At 38.3% G+C, this 23,248-nt stretch overlaps 1 protein-coding gene across 50 annotated transcripts in view; it reads left to right on the top strand.

The window, feature by feature from the left end:
• The window catches only part of Map4k4 (mitogen-activated protein kinase kinase kinase kinase 4), a 179,272-nt gene extending 162,713 nt beyond the window's left edge, over nt 1-16,559 (top strand). For 28 of the 50 annotated variants that reach the window (XM_078028790.1, XM_078028806.1, XM_078028776.1 and 25 more), the window contains 7 exons: nt 2,038-2,181; nt 6,470-6,604; nt 11,212-11,312; nt 12,933-13,082; nt 13,625-13,784; nt 14,595-14,734; nt 14,959-16,559. In XM_078028790.1, coding sequence (XP_077884916.1) covers nt 2,038-2,181; nt 6,470-6,604; nt 11,212-11,312; nt 12,933-13,082; nt 13,625-13,784; nt 14,595-14,734; nt 14,959-15,042 — 914 coding nt within the window. In that variant the 3' untranslated portion in view covers nt 15,043-16,559. Of the gene's footprint in view, nt 1-2,037; nt 2,182-6,469; nt 6,605-11,211; nt 11,313-12,932; nt 13,107-13,624; nt 13,785-14,594; nt 14,735-14,958 lie in introns of all 50 variants that reach the window. The other 22 variants (XM_078028779.1, XM_078028787.1, XM_078028786.1 and 19 more) reach the window with 1 other exon arrangement.
• Nucleotides 16,560-23,248: the final 6,689 nt, after the last annotated feature.

The following is a 23,248-nucleotide window of genomic DNA, read 5'->3' as shown; positions in this document are numbered from 1 at the left end:
AAATCCCAGCCTTCTGCTTTCCCCCAAATTTCTGGGGTTTTCTTGAAGTTTTTTGAAGCTATTTGATATTCTTCCAGGCTCTAAAAACTGTATTTTAAAAGATCACACTGGGTAGGAAGCACTTGTGGAAGGGTGGAGTTGTGTGTGCATGATGCTCTTACACTTGTACACTATTTCCATAGGGCAAGATGGAGACATATTGTGTGCTGAATAGATTTTCAGTTGTGTGCTTACATTGGGTCATACTGTTATCAGGAACTATAAATATTTCTGGCACTCATAAGGTTTTTTTTTTTTTTTTTTTTTTGAGGACTCCAGGTGTGGTGTGGTGGTGTGATAGTTTAACCTGTGGTGCTTTGGCTTGTTCCTGTTATCCTTGGGTGCTTGGCAGTGCCAGTCACTGCCATTTTCACTTGAGTTTAGGTTAACAGTGATGGTAATTAGGAATGTAAATTCTAGGCTCCCGTCTTTCCAGTTTCCTCAAAGGATTCTTGGGTAAATTACTATCCGTCAGATGTTGGCATAATACCCACCTGAGCAGGAACAGATCTGTGAGGAAGCTCTGGGAGGCTGTTCTCTCATTGCTGTCACAATTATTCATTTCATATTTGCTGAAAATAGGGTGTGTGTGAACTTGCCATGATACTCTTCCCTGCTATTCCATCTCCCTGATAGTGTTGACTGAGCAAATACTTTACAAAAGCACAAATACTTTATTCCTCATCTCAGTGAGTTTATTACCCAACAAAGATGATCACTGCAAGCATATATGTTCCCAGTTCCCTCAGAGTATAAGATAATTGGTGCTATATGTTACAGAGGTGGTTTAGACAATGAAAGTTCTATCGCAAGGAAGCAGGAACATTTTTGAAAATAAGAGAATGATAAAGAGGGAGAAATGGTGGTTCAAGGACAAGAAGTCTTGAATGCCAGCCTAAGTCTTTTGAAAATTCTTCTCCATAGAGTGTGTGGGTTTTAAAGGTACAATCTGACTCAGTGGGTGATTTTAGGAAGATGAGAATTGATTTAATGTGCAGTCAAGAGAAAGTCTTAATAGTCTGAATTAAGATCTCTGTCCATCTATTACAAGGTTGCCAAAGCCTGAACTAGAGTGAGAACAAAGGGTAGAGAAGGGAAAGGAGAGCAGAGGAGGCCTTACCAGGATTTGGTGGCTAATTTGGCTAGTTTTGCAAAATGGGGAAGCTGGTTTCAATTGAAATCTGTGTCAGGTGGAAAAGCAGGCAGATAGAACAAGGACAGATAGAACACTGTGGAATAGGAGTTATTGGTGTAGCGAAACTGCTCACGCACAGGTGGGTATGTATGTTATCATCCAGATAACAATAGCAGGGTCTCTGTTTAAACAAGCAGAGCAAGTTTGTCCAATGGAAGGGGATGTCCCACTGCAGCACAGGAGTAGGAAGTACATGGTCAGAAAGTTAGAATGGGTCCTAGAGAAAGTTCCCAATATTTTAATATTCTTAAGAGATGGAGAAACAAGGGAACTGGGTACAGTTGTGTCTTGATGCCTGTAGAGAAGGATCTTAAGAAAAGCTTAAACTGAGCATAGATGCAGACTCATAAGCTGATAAGGAGTTGAGGGAACCTGTATCTATATGAAACTCATCCCAGAAGGTTGCCAGTGAAGATAAAGAAAGCATGAAGACACCATGCTGTCAGGTGAAGGATTGTTGAAGTATCTCATGTGGCCAGTTAGATATAGATCTGTAAAGCCACAGAGATAGTGAGCTCCTACCATTAGTGAGGAATTAAAGAACTGGAAGTGGATGAGCTATGAAAGAAACTGAGTGGGTGAGGCGCCCTGTTCTTCCCCTTATATCCTTTCTCATGTCCAAGTATGTCCCTATTACTCCTATACAGTGATGGAAGTTTGGTTGCTATTATAGGCATTTCTTTTTCTTGATGAATTAAGGAAGCTGTCTTGTTTTCCAAGTAGGTAATATTACCGTTTCTTTACAATCCGCCTCTTTGCTAAGCATAGCATAAAATTTAGGCTTTTCTGTGTCCATGAAACAGGAGTGAATTTGCTTGTGGGCACAGAGAGTGGCCTGATGCTGCTGGACAGAAGTGGCCAAGGGAAGGTATATCCTCTGATCAATCGAAGACGGTTTCAGCAAATGGATGTACTCGAGGGCTTAAATGTCTTGGTGACAATTTCTGGTAAGTCTGTTTAGTAAAGCAGAATCTAAGACACTGTTTATATTTTAACATTATGTGCTAAATCTTAGCACATTTCCTGATGTACTGATTAAAAGAGATATAACTCTATTGCAGATTTACAGTAATATGAGAGGAAGATGTACACAGCTTTGACACACCTATTTTCCCCTATTAACATATTTTATTAGTGTGGTACATTTGTACAATTTATTATGTAATAATAATTCATTAGTATTAACTAAATATATAGTTTATATTAGGAAAAACATTTTGTGTGGTTTATTTTTTAGTGGTTTTGACAAACATTTGATGACATGTGCATTAGTCAGCTTTTCATTGCTGTGACCAAAATACCTGACAAGAACAACTTAGAGGGCAGGTTCAGGCATGAATTTCAGAGCTTTTTAGTCCATGGTCACCCTACTCTGTTGTTCTGGGTCCAAGGTGAGGCAGAACATTGTAGTAGAAGGGAGTGGCAGAGGAAAGCTACTCAGCTCATGGCTGTGGCGGACCAGAGGGAAAGACAGAGATAAGGTACATTCTAAGGCTATACCCCCAGTAATCTACTTTAGTCACACTCTGCCTGCTGCTATTACCACTCAGTAGTCCATTCACGTTATGAATCCATGTAATGAATTAATCTACTGATCAGATTACAGGTGTCATAATCTAATCATTTCATCTCTGAACATTCTTAAATTACCTAACACAAATTTTGGGGGTAAAATATCCCAAGCAAAAGAACCCATATCTGGTATTATTGTACCCTTTAGACTAGTTTAAGTTCCTTAAAACCCCTCATTCATCCTTCCTCTTGAGGCCTTGGCCATAAGTGATCTATTGTTATCTCATGGCTTTTCCTTTTTAAGGATGACATATAATTATAATCATGTAGTATGTAGGTGTGTATAACTTGATAACTTCACTTATTAAAAGACATTTTGGTTGCTTCCAGGCTTTGGCAATTATGTATAAAATTGCCGTATAAATATTTGTGTGCAACTCTTTGCATGGACATAAGCTTTCACCTTGTATGTTTTGTAAACACAAGTACAACTAACTAGGACACATGGAAAGACTATATTTAGCTTTGTTAAGAAACTACCAGGCTGCCTTCCAAAGCAGCTGTATCATTTTTGCATCCCACAGGCAATGAATGAGAGTTTCTCTTGCTCCACATTCCCTTCAGAATTCAGCATTGTCAGTATTTTAGATTTTAGAGGTACTGAGAGGATAGCACTACAAGTGTTATCTTGTTTTAATTTGTGGTTTCTTAGTGATATACAGTGTTGAACTTCTTTAGGCCATTTGGTAACTGGGATGCTTGTTTTCTTATTGTTGAGTTTTAAGAATTCTTAGAATAATTTGGATAGAAGCGTTTTTTCATATTTTTTCTTTATTGATACATTATAGTGTACATAATGTGAGATTTGTTATGTTATACATGCACACAGTATAACCATATAATTTGGCCAATATCATTCCACAGTGGAAAGAAATCTTTATCAAATAAGTGTTTTTGAAATATTTTCTTCCTGCCTGTAGCTTATCTGCACATTCTCTTGAGCATTGTCCTTTGCAGATGTTTTAAATTTTAATGAAGCCCAACTTTTAATTTTTTTCTTTGATGTATTGTGCTTTTGGTGTTTTATCTAATCGTCGAATCCAAGGTTTTTTAAAAAAGACTTTCTCCATTGGATGTCTTTGTTCCTTCATTAAAGATTTGTTCACAGTGATTGTGTGGGTCTGTTTGAGGATATCCGTTTTGTTCCACGTGATCTCTTTGTTGTCAGCCTCATTGTCTTGATTCCTATAGCTGTGCAGTATGAGTCAGGAATTGTCTACACTTAAAAAAAAACAACTGTATGTTGACTGCATTGTCTCTCCATTTAAATTTTAGAGTCAGTTTAACAGAATAACTTGCTGTGATTTTCATTAGAATTGCATTAAATCTGTAGGTGAGGTTGGGAAGAACTGACAGCTTGATAATGTTGGGTCTTCCTGTTCATGAACATGGAATCTCTCTCCATTTATTTGATTCCTTGAAACTTTTTATCAGAATTTTATTGTTTTCCTCAAATAGATCTCAAAAAGGTCTATTTTATTAGATTTATACCTGTTTCATTTTGGTACTAATGTAAATGACGTTTTTAATTTCAAATTATACTTACTTGTTGCTAGTATGTAGGGAAATAATTGACTTTTGTGTAATAAGCTTATATCCTGCAACTTCACTATAATTGTTTGATAGTTTGAGGAATTTTTTGTTTGTGGGTTGTTTGTTTTGTTTTGATTTTTGCTGATTCTTTGGTATTTTTTTACTTATAAACAAACATAGTAATTTTATTTCTTCCTTCTCAATTCTTATTTATTTCCCTTGTTTTGGGACTTAAGGCATTAGGTTGGATACCCAATATTATGTCTAGTAAGAAATGTGAGAGGAGTCCTACTTCCCATATTTCTAAATATCAGAGGGAAATCATCTAGTTTCTAACCATTAAGACTGATGTGCTTTATCAAACTGAGGCAGTTCCCTTCTGTATTCCCTAGAATTTTTTCCAATGAGTATGTTTTGATTTTGTTTGATATGATAGCTCCTGTTTTTTCCTCTAGTCTGTTGGCAGTGTGTAGCTGCCCTTGCTTATCATCAATTTTTGTTGCTTGTAGCCATAGTTGGTTCCCCTTTGTCCCTATGTGTGACTGTGCCACAGTTTATTTACTCATTTTGCCATTGGTAGAAAGATGTATGTTGTTTCCTCTCTGGAGGCTCTTGTGCACACATTTGTTGATGTATTGGGATATTCAGAAAACTCATTATTTTGAGAAGAGAAGGCATTATACTTCAGGTAGGGCATGCATATATTTTAGATTAATAGATAATGCCCAACTCTTCAGAATCACTCAGCAGTAGTTCATGAAGTTTCTAGTTGCTCCACACTTTGCCTGACCTTTTAATTCTAGACATTCTGATACATGTCTTAAAATTTTATTTCATGGTTTTAATGTACTTTCAGCTATTAACCGTAAGCACCTTTGTGAAGTAAATGAGCCTATTCTAGTTCTTGCCTGGTTTTTCTATATGGTTATCTCTATTTGATTTATAGGAGTTTATTACATAATCTAGATATCAGCTATTCAAGTGGTTTGAATCTTCCCTCAGTTGCATGGGGGATTGATTTAATCCCTGTGCTTATCTGTCAAATTGAAAAAACAACTACTTTAGAGAGTTTTGAGGGACAGATGGTGTAATACATGTGAAAGCATATTATAAGCTTTATTGGTTGTGTTGTTGTGCAGGTGTGAGGAGAAGCAAGCAAGCAGTTACTTCAGCAGGTCACACCAGCTGAGTGATCCCTAATTCAGTTCATTTCTGAAAGTATCTACTGGAGGTGGCATCACATTGCACACAGATTGAAGGCTCATTTGTACAAGACCCTCTATCCTATATCTCCTTTAGACACCAGTTACACATCCAGGACCCAAGAACTTGTTATAAACTGGGCTTCCAACAGCCCGCTCCTTGGGTTTGATTGATTTTTCTGGCAAACAGAACTCAGAGAAAGATGTTTGCTGTATATTATAAAGGATACAGATGCAGAAATGTATTGTGTGAGGTAAAAAAGAAAGGTCACAAGACTTCCAGGCACTTTTTTATGAAACATGTGGCTCCTTTGTGGTATTTGTTTAAGCCTACCATTTCTCAGGAATCTCCAGTGTGTTCAGCTATCTAGAAGTTCATCTGAGCTCTGTGCTTTTAAAGAACCTTTATTACATAGGCATGATTGACTAAGTCATTGGACAGTGAAGGTGAACTTAACCTTCACCCACTCTTCCTTCCCTGGATGGTGGGGGTAGGGCTAAAAGTCCCAACTGCTAATTCTGCAGTGGTCTTCCTGATGGCCATCCCGATTCTGAAGCTACCCAGGGGCTGCCAGCCTCTAGCCAGTTATCAACACCCAAATAGACACATTATCACTTTGAAGATTCTAAGGAATTTGCCAGGAAACAGGGACAGTATGTATTTCACAATGTCACAGTATTCCTACTGGTTTAATGGTAACTATCCATCTGTATAAGTGTGAATTTATTATTTTTAAACCTTTCCTTTTAGCCATGCCTATACCCATTGATAATTATGTAGTAGGTTCAAAAGCCCACCTGAAGAGCTTTTAAATTGAATCTCTGGTTACACTTAGATGCAAAATAATCTCTTGGAAATGATATTTGGTATTCATAGAAGTTTCTTTCATTTGCTATTGTTATTGATGATACCTGTTTATTTTGCTAGGCAAAAAGGATAAATTACGTGTCTACTATTTGTCCTGGTTAAGAAATAAAATACTTCACAATGATCCCGAAGTTGAAAAGAAGCAAGGGTGGACAACCGTAGGTGATTTGGAAGGATGTGTACATTATAAAGTTGGTAAGTTCCAGTGGGGGCCTAAGTGTTTTGCTTTTCCAGAGATGAATTAGGGTTAAGTTTATAATTAGGGTTTAAGTTTATGTTCATGTATTCTTTGAAACTTGCTTCTGAAACATGTGGCTCCTTCTGATATTCTGTTTTGAAGGCTTCTTCTAATCTTGAATTCTTATTTAGACATCGTATTACTGCCACATGTACCTATGAGCTTAACAGTTTGTTCCCTCCGCTTGCTCTGTCCTTAGTCTCCCCCCGCCCCAACCAAGATGTGATTCAAAGTAATTTCTTTAAGGAAGCCTTGCCAAATGAAAGCCAGTTGACATGGAGTCCTTCTTATATACCAACTCATTCTTCATTTAGAGGACTGTGGGTCCTTGACATCAATGATAGAACACTTGGGTGATCCATATAGAGTCGTGGCTTATTGTTTTTAATTAAGTGCACTGCACAACGCTGCCATGCTCGTAACTAGCAAACGCTTCTAGTTGGCCAGTCCATGTTTCATGGGAACTGATTGTTGTCCCCACTCCTGTCCCTTTTGGTATGTAGGCATTGATTTTTATGAAGTGAAATCTTTTTTGTTTGTTTGTTTTTTCTCCCATATTTTTTATTAGTATATTATCGTTGTACATATTGATGGGATTTGTTGTTACATATTTGTACATGCACACATAATAACAATATAATTTGGCCAATATCACTCCCCAGCACTTTCCCCCTCCCTTCCTCCCCTGTTCCTGTACTCTAATGTTCTCAACTTGATTTGGAATTTCATTTTCACCATTAAAAAAAAAAAAAAGATGACAATGATACAAGGAAGAACCATTAAATGATTATGTGAGTGAAAAATACATCCAAGGAGAAGGAGTTTGTGTTAAAAGGAAAAAAATAGAATAAAGGATCTAGTATATATATAAAAAAAATTCCATGATAAAGACCAGTCACACATCATATGCAAATGTCTTATTGGCTCTGTAGAGAAAGATGCCTAGATAGGTCTGATTAGACAAGGTATCAAGAGAGTCTGCCAGTCCTATTGAGCTTTTATTATTTATTTATTTATTTTTCTTTAGAATTTTTTAATAATTTTTAATTTGTTTTAATTAGTTACACATGACAGCACAATGATCTTGACATACCATACATTGAATCAGATGGGATATAATTTCTCATTTTTCTGAGTGTACAGGTTGCAGAATCACATTGGTCATGCAGTCACGTATATATATACACACAGCAATAATAATAATCTATTTTATTCTGCTGTCCTTCCTTTCCCCCCTTCCCCTCCCCTCCCTAATCTAATATCACACAATGAAGTGAAATCCTACAGGAACAAAACCAAAGTCATTATTACATATGAAAAGGGGAAATAATGGACCTTAGCCAAGGCAAAGTTTTATGGGAATAATAATATATTCTAATGGATTTGAAATAGGAGGTTGGTCTAGGATTGATTAACATTAGGAATTCATTGAACATTGATCTCTGCTTGCATGTTTTTTGTTTTCTGTGCTTATGCAGGTGCATACTATACTGTGTCCCTTTGTTCCCATAATATAATATGGGAAAACACCCAGCTCATTGGTTAATAATGATTCAGAGATACAGAGATAGTATTATTTCTGTGGTGTAGATTTCAGGACGAGAGTTCTCTGTATTGTGTTTTTATGATATACTTTTATTTGTTGAGGTATAACTAAAGGTTAAATTTAATGAACTTCTCATAACAGTTCAATTAAATATGAATAGATTATCCTACAGGGGAGCTAGAGGCAATAGTGTTATATTATACTGGGATTTTCATCAGAACAAAACAATAGTCTTAAAGCCTGCTGTTCTAACAGAATGAATCACAGATATTTTTTGGAGATAAGTATAACTAACACCATTCATTCATTAACTTGAATATAGTTGCCACCAAGAACAGGGGGCTGTTTTAGAATAACAAACTGCATGGTACTGGCCTAAAAACATATAGCTGAATAGTACAGAATAGAAGACACAGAGACAAGCCCATGCATCTTTGTTGATCCTCAACGAAGGTGCCAAAAACATACACTGGAGAAAAGAACCTCTTTAAGACAAATTGTGATGGAAAAATTGGTTAACCCTATATGGAAGAATGAAATTAGAATCTTATTTCTCACTCTGCACAAAAATCCACTCAAAATGGATTAAAGGCCTAGGAGTTAGACCAGAAAATATAAGGTCAGCACTCCAGTCTTTAGGTACAGATGACGACTTTCTCAATAGGACTGCTGAAACTCGAGAAATAATGCCAAGAGAGTTAGTAAATGGAATGACGTCAAATTAAAAGGTTTCTGCACAACAAAGGAAACAACTAGCAATTTGGAGAGAGAACCTATGGAATGGGAGAAAAATCTTTTCTAGCTATTCTTCTGACAGAGGATTAATATATAGAATATATTAAAAAAAACTCCAAAACCATCACACCAAAAAAACAAATAGCCCAATTAATAAATGGGCAAATGAACTAAACAGATACTTTTCAAAAGAAGAAATATAGATGGTCAACAAATAATATGAAAAAATGTTCAATATCATTAGTAATTAGGGAAAAACAAATAAAAACTACACTAAGGTTTTATCTCTTATGAGTCAAAATGGCAGTCATCAAGAATACAAACAATAATAAATGATGTAGAGGATGTGGAGACCAAGGAGCATTTACACTGTTGTTAGGACCATAAATTAGTAGAACCACTATGGAAATCGGTATGGTGCTTCCTCAGAAAACTATGCATGAAATTACCATATGATCCAGCTATATATCACTCCTCAGTATTTATCTTGAAAATTAAAAGTCATTATAGTACAGTGATAGATGCATACGTATGTTCATAGCAGCACAATTCACAACAGCCAAACTATGGAACCAGCCCAGGTGTCCATCAGCTGATGAAAGGATAAAGAAAATGTGGTATATAGACATAATGAAGTTTGTGTAGCCATGAATAAAATGAAATTATGTCATATTCAGGGAAATGGATGGGTATAGAGACCATTATGATAAGCAAAATAAGCCAAACTCAGAAAGTGAAGGGTTGAATGTTTTCTTTCATATGTGGAAGTTAGAGACAAAAAGGAAGCCAGGCTTGGTGGTAATCCCAGCGTCTCAGAAGGCTGAGGCAGAAGATGACAGGTTTGAAGACAACCTCAGCAACTTAATGAGACCCATGATTCAAAATAAAAGGGCTGGAGATGTGTCTTAGTGATTAAGTACCCTTGGATTCCATTCCTGGTACCCCACACCCACACTCCCACTACCCTCCATAAAAAAGAGGAAAAAGGAAAAGAAAGGTGGAAGGAGTGGGGAGCTCATGAAAATCAAAGGGAGATTGGTAGAAGAAAGGAACAAAGTGGGGAAGAAGAAAGGAAAGAGAGAGGGGGGAAATTCTGGGCAGTGATTTTGGATAAATGATATTGTGTGCATGTACCAATATGTAACATCAGATCCCATCACTATAATGCACCAATAAAAAATGTGGAAAGAGAAAAAAAGGAACAGTTTATTTCAATTAATTTTAAAGTTTATTTAGATTAATTAAAATTAAGTAAACCTTGAAATTTAATTCCTCTGTTATCCTAGTACGTCCTAATTGCCTAATAGACATTTTTGGCTGGTATCTGCCTGCCATTGGTAGTATAGACAAAGCATTTCCAACATTTCAGAAGATGCTTTTAAACAGGACTGGTTTGGATAATCTCTTATAATCCTTTTGTCTTAAAGTTAATGACTTAACTCAGGTGATCATACATGGAGTTTAATAAAGAAAAGGTATCAAGTTAACAAGCACCCCTTCATGCACAAAGAATCACATAATAGTTTGATGTAAAGTAGCTTATATAGAAGCCACCAGTGTATCTGCATCAGAGTAGTAAATCGTGTGTAGTCTTGGACCTATGTGAAGGAACCAAAGCAACTATGGAAAGGTTGCAGGTTTTCTTTGGGGTTGAAAAGAGATGCATTTTGCCACTTCTTTTCTGGTGTAGAACTTGGTAGAATTCTAAAAATAATTATCACTGTAGATGAGGAAATGACCTGGAGTGATAAGTTCATCTTGTGCACAGATTCTTCTATTAATAGAATTCACGACTCGGAAGTATTTTGGTTTAACTTCTTGTTCCTCAGTCTGTGGGAGCCCATGTGGAACTTGGGGAAAGCAGCATGGAAGACTTGACCTCTTTTTATGCGATTCTGGAGCCTCTAGACTGATTAACTGTCATTGTCCTTATGAAGCAATGCCAAGCCTTAAGGACTTTTAAGATCCTATGCCTGGCATTGTCCTTGATAATACAATATTTGGACTCTATGAAGACTAGGAACATTAGTGAAAACATTCACTAATAGTATCCAAACTATTGGAATTGAATCCAATACAACATTTAAAGAAAGGTGGGAAAACATGGATTATACATTAAAGAATTTGGGAAAGGAAAGTGTATAGCTTAATGTCTATTTGAATTTGCCCCTTTCCTGGTTTGGATGAATCAATGGAATACATATTTATAAAGTTTGTAGAAGTTAGAGTTCTATGTTGATACTGATAATGTGCCTCTCTTTTTTTTATATATTTGTTTTTCAGTAAAATATGAAAGGATCAAATTTCTTGTAATAGCTTTGAAGAGTTCTGTGGAAGTCTATGCGTGGGCCCCTAAGCCATATCACAAATTCATGGCCTTTAAGGTAATATCATCAAGTACATTTAAAAATAGCACCAGCCATCCAAGCTGCAACCAAGAGCCAGGGATCAGTTTTAAAAATCTGAGCAGTTAAAATTAGCACTATAAAGCTGTGTGCTAATAGACAGCCATAAGAGAGGCCATTTCTAATGTAATGTAATAAGCTTAGTCAACTGTTTTCTAAGCCCTCAGTAACTGATGTGTTAGTGCAGTAACAGGAAAAGACAAAACACCTCTTCCACCCTCCATTAAAGACATGGATGCGAATAAAGATCAAGCAGTTCTAAAGCATAGCTGTTCATCAGAGTATTAATTAAAATTATTAATATTGTATAATATGCATTAAGTGGGAAAAAATTAAAAATATGTATAATATGGTTCTGTTTTACTTAAATTCTAAAAATGCAGTTAAACATCCAAACTTTAAAATAAGATGTTTTTGCCATTTTACAAGTACCGTTTCAGGAAGGTAAATGAATGAGCACTATGTTTTACAATTAGGACTGTTTCCACTTGTGAGTTCACACCTACTGTCATGTAACTAACTGATCACAGATATACCTCTGGTGGTTATATTTGTTTGCTTTTGAGGTGTGGATTTGAACCTAGTGCCTCACACATGCTAGACAAGACCTTTATTATTGAGCTATACTACCAGCCCTGGTGGTTAGGTTTCTAAGGTATGAATAAATTTTTAGTGGACTACAGTCTTTATTTAAATGTAAAGTTTTTTTAGAAATAATCTATGGAAGATTAGCAATCATTTTTTATTTGTATTCTTAATAATTCTTTCATAACTTAGTTTATACTAAATATAAATGTATGAATAAGAATACTGTCTTGGACCATTTTAGCACAGGTCAAGAAATTAAGAAATTTTTGACCCAAATAATTATATTAAAATAGTTTTGATATATTTTATTGGAGGGGTAAATTTTAGTTATTTGGAAATTTTATATTTTTGATTGCTTGTTGCGTGATTACCTAATGAAGCAGGATAAATGAGGCTATTATGTTGGTTTAATAAATAAATTCTAATGTTATTGAATAAAGATAACCCATTATGAAATGACATCAGTTTCTGTGTTCTGGTCTTTATACTAGTTGCTTTTACAAATATTACCTTTTTTATATCTGTTTCATCTTCATCCCAGTCCTGTGAGCTGTTAGTGCTAATGTTAATGAAGAGCTAAAGCCAGGCACTACATATATGCTGTGCAGTAGTACATCATAGTACTGTCACCCTATCAGTCTTAGTCATAAAATTTCAGCAGGAGTCTTTATAGTGCACATATTGGTAAGGGTGACAGCATTGGTCAGATTCTCAGCATATGATTCTCTACAGCTCCTCTCTTCACCACCCGCATTTGAGTAGAGCTAGTATGCTGCAAAAAGTCCTGTTTCACTTTTCACGTTTTTCTTATCAAGACTATAAGATAGAAAGTGACAGTGCAGAATGCTTGGACTGGGTAAGAGAGATTGAGGACATAATTTCCCAGATGGAAAACTATGTTGTTGCCTCACTACCTGGACTGAGTACCTTGGTTCCTGCTTCTCTAGTGTCATCTGAGAGGTATAAGTTCTATTTCACCTTACTGTTTCTTTCTTGGTTATTTCTTTGTAGTCATTTGGAGAATTGGTACATAAGCCATTACTAGTGGATCTCACTGTTGAGGAAGGCCAGAGGTTGAAAGTGATCTATGGATCCAGTGCTGGATTCCATGCTGTTGATGTGGATTCAGGATCAGTCTATGACATTTATCTACCAACACATGTAAGAAAGAACCCACACTCTATGGTTGGTTGACTGGCTTCATTTTGTTTTGACTTTTTCCTTTTACTCTGCTTAGTGAACTAACACAGCAGGGTCTCCTCATTTCCCCTTGATGTGGGGGTGAGTATTTAAGTTATATACCATTTTTCTTAGCTCCATGCTCTGAGAAAAGTGGAAATATCCTTTTCTGGCTCTCTGAAGCCCTGCTGAAAACTTCTCATCCCTTGCTTTGACTAACATGGGGTGAATTTGGGTGATTGCTGGCAGACCAGAACACTTACGGGATGGGAGAGGTTCTCAAGTGGAGCCTACTACTCAAATGAGTTTCAGGGGCCTGAGGAAATGTGTCAGTGGAGTATATGACCTGTAAACAGTAGACTTGGGATACATGTCACATGAATTTTCCAGAATGTTACCTCTTTGCTATATATGTCACCAGGGATATGGTACCAGTGCACTCACTAGGCAGTCTTATTGACCACTTTGACAGTGCTGGAAATAGCTACACACATGCTTCCCTGTGCTCTATTCCTCTTCTGTAGATCCAGTGTAGCATCAAACCCCATGCAATTATTATCCTCCCTAACACGGATGGGATGGAGCTTCTGGTGTGCTATGAAGATGAGGGGGTTTATGTGAACACATATGGAAGGATCACCAAGGATGTGGTTCTGCAGTGGGGAGAGATGCCAACATCTGTAGGTACGTAGCACCTGGGATTGGGAGCATTTATGAAAGTGGAGTCTTTTCTAAGACTGCATCTGTTTCTCATACTAATTTTGCATTTAGTGGAGTTGTTGGCAATAGGAGTGAAAGAGTGAAAAGTTAGATAGTAAACCATGGAAATAGGATAATCATAGATCTATTTTAGAACAAACTCCCAAGTAATTTGTATGGTGGTGGGGGTAGGGGGGATAAGGTACTAGAGATTTTACCTAGGCACACTAGGCTAGGCAAGCACTGTGCCTCTGAACTATACCTCCAGCCCAGCTCATACATACTGTTTAAAAACTGTTACCACAGTCTCTCATTTAATCCTTGAGACTTCCAGAGAAAATCGGCATGTGTTTTTTGTTTTGTTTTAACTGCTTTGTGGGAAGTATATATAGAGAGAAAACTTACTCTTGAGTATCTCTGCCATAACTAGAAGCACTGTTGGCACTCAGGAACAGAGGCTGGTATGGAAGTTTTAGTAGCTTTGTGTTTATACTCCAGACTGTCCTGGTTTTGTTGCAGTGAAGTCCCTATATCTGTCTACTCAAAGTTTCTGACCCTTACCTTCTCTCATGACTGTAATGATAAAAACTGCATTTGGAGGGCCATTTCTGAAGATAAGCATAAGGGAAATTAGTTCAGCAGAGGTAGACTAGAGGTTACAGAATCCTTAAAAACAAAATCCTCAAATACAAGGGCTTTAGGGGTATGTTTGTGTGTGTGTACATACGTGTCCATATATATCACATAAGGTTGTTTTCTTACCTTTAACAATTTGTATTTTCCCCTCCCTGAAAGCATATATCCGGTCCAATCAGACAATGGGCTGGGGCGAGAAGGCCATAGAGATCCGATCTGTGGAAACTGGTCACTTGGATGGTGTGTTTATGCACAAAAGGGCTCAGAGACTAAAATTCTTATGTGAACGCAACGACAAGGTAATGTTACCTTATGTTATTGGCTTTCTTTCAGTTTGTGTTGTTTCTTAGCAATGGTGTATTTTCCATGGAGTTTGGTGATGGACTACAATTTTGATAGATTCTGAAGTAAATTAAATTAATTAAAGAAATTTTTCACTGTCGTGTTTGGGGTATGTTTATATGGTTTGGAGTGCTGGAAGGTACTGAAAGGCCTGGTAACTGCACTTCTCTTTCTTTTGCAGGTGTTCTTTGCCTCTGTTCGGTCTGGTGGCAGCAGTCAGGTTTATTTCATGACATTAGGCAGGACTTCTCTTCTGAGCTGGTAGAAGCAGTGTGATCTGGGGATTGCTGATCTCTAAAGTCTTCAGGATCCTGAGAACTTGGAATTCCTTGCAACTGGAGCTTGGAGCTGCACCGGTGTAGCCAGGACAGTTGTGTGTGCAGGCCTCACGTGTTGGTCCTCTCTCCCTTCCTTCCTACTCCTCTCTTTGACAGTTTATTCCTGTTTTCTTCTTTTCCCCCTCTTAAAAATAAATCAAGGCTGCATTGCAGCTGGTGCTGTTCAGATTCTACCATCGGTGCTAGAAGTGTTTGGGGTTGAGCATCAGACTGGAAAGAACCCCTTTTCCTACAGCTCCAGAATTCCTTGTCTCTGAATAACTCTGTCCTATGGGTGTCTGAAGGTGGCGACAATGAACACGCCATCAGTTTTGTTGGCAATGGGCACAAGGAGGTGAAAAGTGGTGGTGTAAGGAGCAGTTTGCTGAAGCAGAGAGCAGATTTAATATAGTAACATTAACAATGTATTTAATGACATTTCTTTTTTGTAATGTGACAATATGTGGACAAAGAAGAAGGTGCAGGTCTAAGAAGTTAATATTTATAAAATGTGAAAGACACAGTTACTAGGATAACTTTTTTTGTGGGTGGGGTTTGGGTGGGGTGGGCTAAGGGGTCCCATTTTGTTTCTTTGAATTTTTGGGGGGAAGGGTATCCTAGCCAAGAATTCAGTCGTTTTTTCTGTGTACCAAGTTTTGCCTAAATCATGTGCAAATGGTTCTAAAAAAAGAAAAAAGAAAAAGAGAACGTGTGCATTTTGTATTAACGGCCAGAACTTTGTTGTGTGACAGTATTAGCACTGCCTCAGTTAAAGGTTTAATTTTTGTTTAAACCTAGAAGTGCAACAACAGTTTTACCACAGTCTGCACTTGCAGAAGAAAAAAAATTCAACCTACATGTTTATTTTTTTGCCTACCTCATTGTTTTTAATGCATTGAGAGGTGATTTAGTTTGTTTTTGGAGTAAAACATTAATGTTTAATTTAATCTTAATACCAAAACTATCAGATTGAGGTTTGTTATTTTTGTCAGAAATCTAAGCAGATGCAAGAAAAACTGTCCATGATGGTGGGAAATAATCCTGTGGCTGATGCAGTTTGCTGTCTAAGCTTAGAAAGCAGAATGCTTTATTCTCATGAGATTCCCCATTAGTGGTTGAAGGGCAGCTGTTGCCTACAACACATGAGATCTCTTTGTTTTCCATTGGGGGTCTGGTAGCAGACAGGTGATCATGTTAGAGTAGTCACACAAACTGTTTAGTGTTTCAGGAACCGTTTCTGGGGAGTGAGGATATGTCCCTTTTCTAAAAATGCGATGCACTAAAACTATTTTAAGAATGTAGTTAATTCTACTTATTCATAAAGATGGCATCTTCCTGTGTTTTAGGTGTAATTTGGAAGCCCTGGCTCTTGTCTTCTCACTTGCTCTCTTGTTCTCTGTTTTTTAAACTAATTTTACTTTATGAATATGTTCGTGACATTTGTAATAAATGTCTTGAGTAATGATTTGTTTCATGGCTTCCTGGTCATCTCTCCATTCCTCTGAGGGTGCTCGTGTCTTGGTGCAGGAACAGTGCTCAGAGCCATGGCTCTGCTGTCTTGCTTCCTCTGGTGTTCAAGTGGGAATATTGCATGAGAGCTGCTCTGTTCTTCATTACCCAGACAGAAGCATCATGTTTGTAGGCTTGATCTTCCTTTCTGGTTTTCTTTTATAACATGAAAATGGGAACTGTTTTCTCTTTCCTCCAAAATGTAACAGTTGCCTGCACCTATTTGCCAAGCCTCTGCCCAGCTTCCGTCCCATTTGACACTTATTCTAACAGCTCTCATTCTCGTCCTCCTGGTCAGTATTTTTCCCAAAGGCTCTTCTTTAAACCACAAAAATCTGGTTAAAAATAAAGAAAATACATCTGCTCCCAAACACAGAAGAAGTACCCAGATGTACATACCCATAAAGACTAGATAAGTTGAGAAAGCCTTACTTTCTTAGAAGGACGAGGAGATGGAAATGGTTTTTTCCATGATGTGACTTGTAGTGCTAATGGCCAAAGCAGGAAGAACTGGTCCTTTTCTGTTGGTTAATCTAGTTAACCCAGAGAAGGGTGAAGAATTAATCCCACCAGTGAAAGGAACTTGAAGTAGGCCAGATTCTATCACCAAAGGACTTCAGTCAGAATCAGATTCCTGATTTGATCTTCTCTCTACATTTAGGCTTTTCATTAGATGGAAGATGCCAAGCTAAACACTCCTATCCAGAGGAGAAGGAATGGTTTAGTTGATTACAGCCCCTTCCTTGGCCTTTAGAGAGCTGTGAAAGATGGGCAGATATCTAAGTGGTATTTGGCACATGATGAAAATGGTATCTCATTGGAATTTGGAATGTTTAGAACTTTGCCTCAGGAGGGTGTGGGAAGGGAGTCTAACCTCCTGTCAGCTCCGCCTGTGCTCCTGGCACAGCCCAGGCACACCGTGGGCACTCTCTTAGTATTTGAGTTGAGCATAGTTAAATCCATTGTCAGCTTGATTTGCTGAAGTAGGACAGCTGTTTGTCTTTGTGGGATGGGTTCCTGGAGTGGGCTTCTTGGCCTCATCTCCTTGTGAACCAAATTGAGTTGTAACAGTTTAATGCAGAAGCCAGCGAGATTCCTTCATAAAAGATTGTGAGCTATTGAAATCTCAAGATTCTTTTAGAGAAGGAATTATTCCCCTCCCTTCCACAAAAGTGCCAATATGGGGATTTTGCAGAAGCAAACAGTATTCAATTTATATATCAAATGTGGAATGTGGAACTGTTTTGGGAATGCTCTTCGAAACAAGAAAAGCCCAGGTGTGTCCAGGTATAGCCAGAGCTTCAATAGAACCTTTCTGTAAATCAGAATAACCCTTTTTGTACTGAGTGCAGTGTTTTTACTTTTTTATCATGCACATTTTATGTTGGAGAAAATGTTTACAAAAATGGTTTTGTTATACTAATGTGCATCACATATTTATGGTTTATTTTTAAATGATTTTTATGGATATGTAGGTTATTGACTTAGTTGTAGACACTTATGGTGATTTATAATCCCTAATTTTGCCAATTATAAGTTTGCTAAGTAGTGATACAAACGATAGACAGCATTAAATTCACTAATCATGAAGCTGCAGTGCAGACTGGTGGCAAGTACATGGCCTTTTTTTTTTTTTTTTTCCCAGTACAGTGCTAACTTGTCTACTGTGTATTGAGAATTATTGTTGTCCCCATCCCCCCTTTTCCTCTTAAAAATAAAGAAAAATGACACCTTATTTTATGTGGCATGAGTTTCAAATACCTTCTGATGCTTCAGAAATTTCCCTTGTGTGAGCACCCTGTTTTATGTGTAACTCTCCCTCTCATCACCCTCCAGCTGTGTCAGAGTTGGCTTCCAAATATGCTGTCTCCAGCAGCCCTGATGATCACCAGCACAAGTTATAAGAGTAACAGATGTTTGCATGAAGTTCTCAGAAATAGATGAAGAGCTGTCCATCCTCAGTTTTCTGAAGTCAAAATGGGATAGAGCTGATTCTTAAGAAATAAGTTTGGAGTTTTGCAAGTCTGAACTGAATTGAAAAGTAAAATAATATGATATTTTGTACCCAGTAGTACAGTTAAAGTAGCCTTTCTGAATTTGACATATAAATAGCAGATGTAATGTGGAGGCTGAACATGAGCTCATCCATGCCCTGTGGGTCTGCCAGGTATAATTTCTCACCAGCAGTCTGTGCCTTCAGGGCTGTGCATGCTACGTCAACCACTGATAAACGCTTTGTGCTTAGAAATGTCATTTCTCTAAGTTTAAAATCAAAATTAAATACCCATGCCACCAGATGAGTAAAATTCATAAATATTATTGCCCCAACAGGATGCCCTTTGCTCTTGCTCTTCTTGTCCTACTTGAAGTTTGTTGCAGCTGGTATAGAGGTTTTTTTGATACTGCTGTGGAGTCCTCCTGTTCCATCTTTCCACTGGTTTGGTTGAGATTTCACTTAAAGAAAGCAGCCAGAATCAAATCAGTCCCATAGCTGACACCTGCTCTATACTTTGGAATCACATTTAAAGATGCAGTAAAATTGCTGCTTTGTACCACTTTAAAAAATACTTTAGGAGAAGTAGCTGTAATGTTTTAAAAAGTAAAATGGTTGGGGAAAGTAATTACTACGTTTTCTTAAGCAAGAGGAATGAGTGCTCTTGTATGAGGTTCTCATACCTGGTCTCTCCCTTCATCTTAAGATCGATCATACTGTGTGTGCTTCAGTCTTTCAGAAACTCCCATCTTTGGGCTGCCCTAACTTGCCTGTGCATGTCCTGTCCTATGCCCTGATGACTTGGCGTGGTGTTCTTTTGTCACTATTTCTTGTTGGATACAGTGTGTGCATGTTATTTCTCAGATCCAATAACCAGTGAGTCCAGAATTTGTGCTCTGCCCCTCAGAAAACTAGCACACAAACATTTTGCTCATGTTTTGTCAATGAACATGAAGTGAAAACTGGGGTTAAATCCAAGAGAAACTGCCCTGCCATGCAGCGTGGGGCTGGTAAGGTAGAGAGCTGAGCCAACCAGCCAGGAGGGATGTGGAGCACCACTAGGCTGGGCTCTAGACTGACCTTTCTATACTCCAGTTGGAATTTGGGTTGTTTGGTAACACAGCAAGGGTTCCATTCTTGATTCCAGTCTGATAGCTTGCGTCCAGAGATTGTGCATTTGATATTTATCTCAATCTAAAAATCTGATAGGGTGTACCTCCCAGGATGTTTGGGGATGGATGTGGATAGAGCAAGGATCCTGCATCGTCAAATTTACCAGAACCCAAACCTGACTACATCTCTTTGAAACCGGTATCAAGTGAATTTTTACAGTCAATGATACTGAATGATTTCTTGATGTTTGTAAATAGCTTTACTGAGATATAATTCCCATATTAGAGTTCACCCACCTAAGGTACAGAGTTGTGCATCCATCACTGTCATAATTCACAAATCTTACTGCCCCCAACAGGATACCCTACGCTCTTGCTCTTATCCTCTGATCTTCCAACCCTCTCCCCCACGGCTTTAGCTTACCTTTAACTTCCTTGCCATTGCTACAGATTTGCCTCTGGAGACCACGCTTCACTGTGTTCCTCTGTGACTAGCTTCTTAGTACCATGCTTTTTCATCCACATTGTCCCATGTGTCAGTATCTTTTTTTTTTTTTTTTACACTTGGTTCTTAATCTGTGTCACTGGTATCTGCCTTCAGTCCCTCACCTTTAAGCAAAAGCTGAAGTTAATCTTTCATCCCTCAGTTGCAAAACAGTCCAAAAGCAGCCGCAGAAATAGGTTCCTACCAAGGTACATTGTCATTTGGAGCTTGTTGAAACCCAGGGCTTGCCTCCCTCAAACAGTTTGAGTGTCAGGCTCATGATAGGTGAGGTCCAGGGACTCAAGAATTGGAATGCAGACCATTTGGGGAGCCTCCAACCACACCAAGCTAGGGCTGGTGGACACACTCTCTGTGTTTGAAGATTAGATACGTAGGTTCTCCCTAAGGGCTGGCTTGCTTCCTTTTCTCATGCTGGATAGGTGCATGCACCTGTCTGTTTCAAAAGGATCCTCCTGTCTTGTGCCCTGTGTGTTTTATTGGCATCAAGGATGCTTCCTCAGTGTTGCCTCCCAGGAGGCCTTGTGTACCACTCCCACCCCCACTGCAGGGTTCATGGTTGCGTAAGTGCGGGAACTAGTAAACTTCTGGGAAGTTAGTGGCATTTTGGTCAGTTGAACAAGTTGAGCAACCCTCTGTGTACTAGGCAGTCTTAAGGTATGGTGATCCTGTGGGGAAACAGGAGGGCACTAATGAGTAACTAAAACAATGCTTAGTGTATTCTTGAGGATAAAGCAAAGCCTCTTGCTGTGGCTCATATGCAAAAGATTCATAATTTTTAGCTAGAACAGCATGTAGCTGCCCGAAAAGCTGATGAGAATTTGGACTTTGTATAAAACAAGTGAGAGATGATAGGTCACACTTGGATACACTTACATTGAGAGCTAGACCAGCTGCAGCCTCATCATAGGAGAGCAGTCCTGCTGGAAAGTACACTATAAACTAGTTCTGATAAAGATTGGATGAAAGAAATAACAACAAATAATTAGTAAATGTAGTTATGTAAATTTCTAAATATAGTCAGCTGAGAACTCCAAAGCTTTGGGGATAGTATTAATGACAGTGATGGCGATGGGATTGTGTGTGTTTGCTGTGCACCAGACACCAAGCTGAAGGTTTTATACACATTCTCAGCCTGAGGAAGAGATTCAGTGTACCCCCTGTTGGCTTAATTTATTTGGAGAGGCATTAAGCGGCAGAGCTAGAAAGAGTGTGTAGAGCTTACAGGGCAGCATCGGCCTGACACAAAAGGAGCAATCAGCTGTCCAGCAGGGTCAAAAAGAAAACCCCGATGGCTGGCCAAGCCCATCCCATTGAGGAAGGCTCGTTGGGATGTAGGGTCTGAGATTCCTCCAGCATCTGCCTACCTGACTGGAAAAGGAGGAAAAATGGTCTATAAACCTTTCAAGAATATTTTGAATCTCTCTACAAAATGGCTTTGCTATTCCTTATAAATGTGAATGGTCTTGAGCAAATGGGGATTCAGACAACAGTTTCTGGGTGCAGAAGTGGGCAAGATAGAGGACCTGCTCCAGGACCATGAGCACCCTCCCTCTCCAGGGCCTCTCTGTAGAACACTTTGTACATTTGACATCCGGCTCCCAGTGGTGTGGCTAACTCCCTGACAAATTCCTCACTGTAACCAAGTTGGGAACTCTTAGACTTTCCACTACAGAAAATGGGCAGGCCCTGCTGGATATGAAATCAGGCAGTGTTGTCCTCTTGGCCCTGGAGAGCTTTCTTATCTAGCAACCCTCTGGGCTGCAGAAGATGATGCCACCTGTTCCCAGATTTCCAACCCGAATTAAACATGAATGCCAGTATATATAGCAAGTGAAAGTAATTTATAATGCTCTTTATTTTTTTAACTGCTTTTTAAAATACATGACAGCGGAATGCATCACAATTCTTATTGCACATATCAAACACAATTTTTCATATCTCTGTATATAAAGTATGTTCACACCAATTCATGTCTTCATACATGTACTTTGGATAATGATGTCCATCACATTCCACCGTCCTTGCTAACCCCCTGCCCCCCTCTCTTCCCCTCCCACCCCTCTACCCTATCTGGAGTTTGTCTATTCCTCCCATGCTCCCTCTCCCTACCCCACTATGAGTCAGTCACCTTATATCAGAAAAAGCATTTGCTATTTGTTTTTTGGGGATTGGCTAACTTCGCTTAGCATTATCTAATCCAATTGCATCCCATTTACCTGCAAATGCCATGATTTTATTCTCTTATTGCTGAGTAATATTCCATTGTGTATATATGCCACATTTTTTTAATCCACTCATCTACTGAAGAGCATCTGGGTTGGTCCCATAGTTTAGCTATTGTGAATTGTGCTGCTCTAAACATTGATGTGTCTATGTCCCTGTAGTATGCTGTTTTTAAATCCTTTGGGTATAGACCGAGGAGAGGGATAGCTGAGTCAAATGGTGGTTCCATTCTAAGTTTTCCAAGGAATCTCCATACTGCTTTCCATATTGGCTGCACCAATTTCAGTCCCATAAGCAATGTTTGAGTGTGCCTTTCCCCTCATATCCTCACCAACACTTATTGTTGTTTGTCTTCATAATGGCTGCCATTCTGACTGGAGTGAGATGGTATCTTAGAGTAGTTTTGATTTGTATTTCTCTAATTGCTAGAGATGATGAACATTTTTTCATATATTTGTTGATTGATTGAATATCCTCTTGTCTTATATTAGACAAAGGCACCAAAAACATGCACTGGATAAAAGACAGCCTCTTCAACAAATGGTGCTGGGGAAACTGGAAATCCATATTCAACAAAATGAAATTAAACTCCTATCTCTCACCATGCACAAAACTCAACTCAAAGTGGATCAAGGACTTAGGAATTAAACCAGAGATTCTCCATCTAATAGAAGAAAAAGTAGGCCCTAATCTTTATCATGTGGGATTAGGCCCCAACTTCCTTAATAAGACTCCTATAGCATAAGAATTAAAAACCAAGAATCAATAAATGGGATGGACTCAAACTAAAAAGTTTCTTAGCAAAAGAAACG

Source organism: Ictidomys tridecemlineatus, chromosome 12 (assembly GCF_052094955.1).
Source record: "Ictidomys tridecemlineatus isolate mIctTri1 chromosome 12, mIctTri1.hap1, whole genome shotgun sequence".
NCBI lineage: Eukaryota > Metazoa > Chordata > Mammalia > Rodentia > Sciuridae > Ictidomys > Ictidomys tridecemlineatus.
This window is presented reverse-complemented; position numbering and strand designations above follow the sequence as displayed.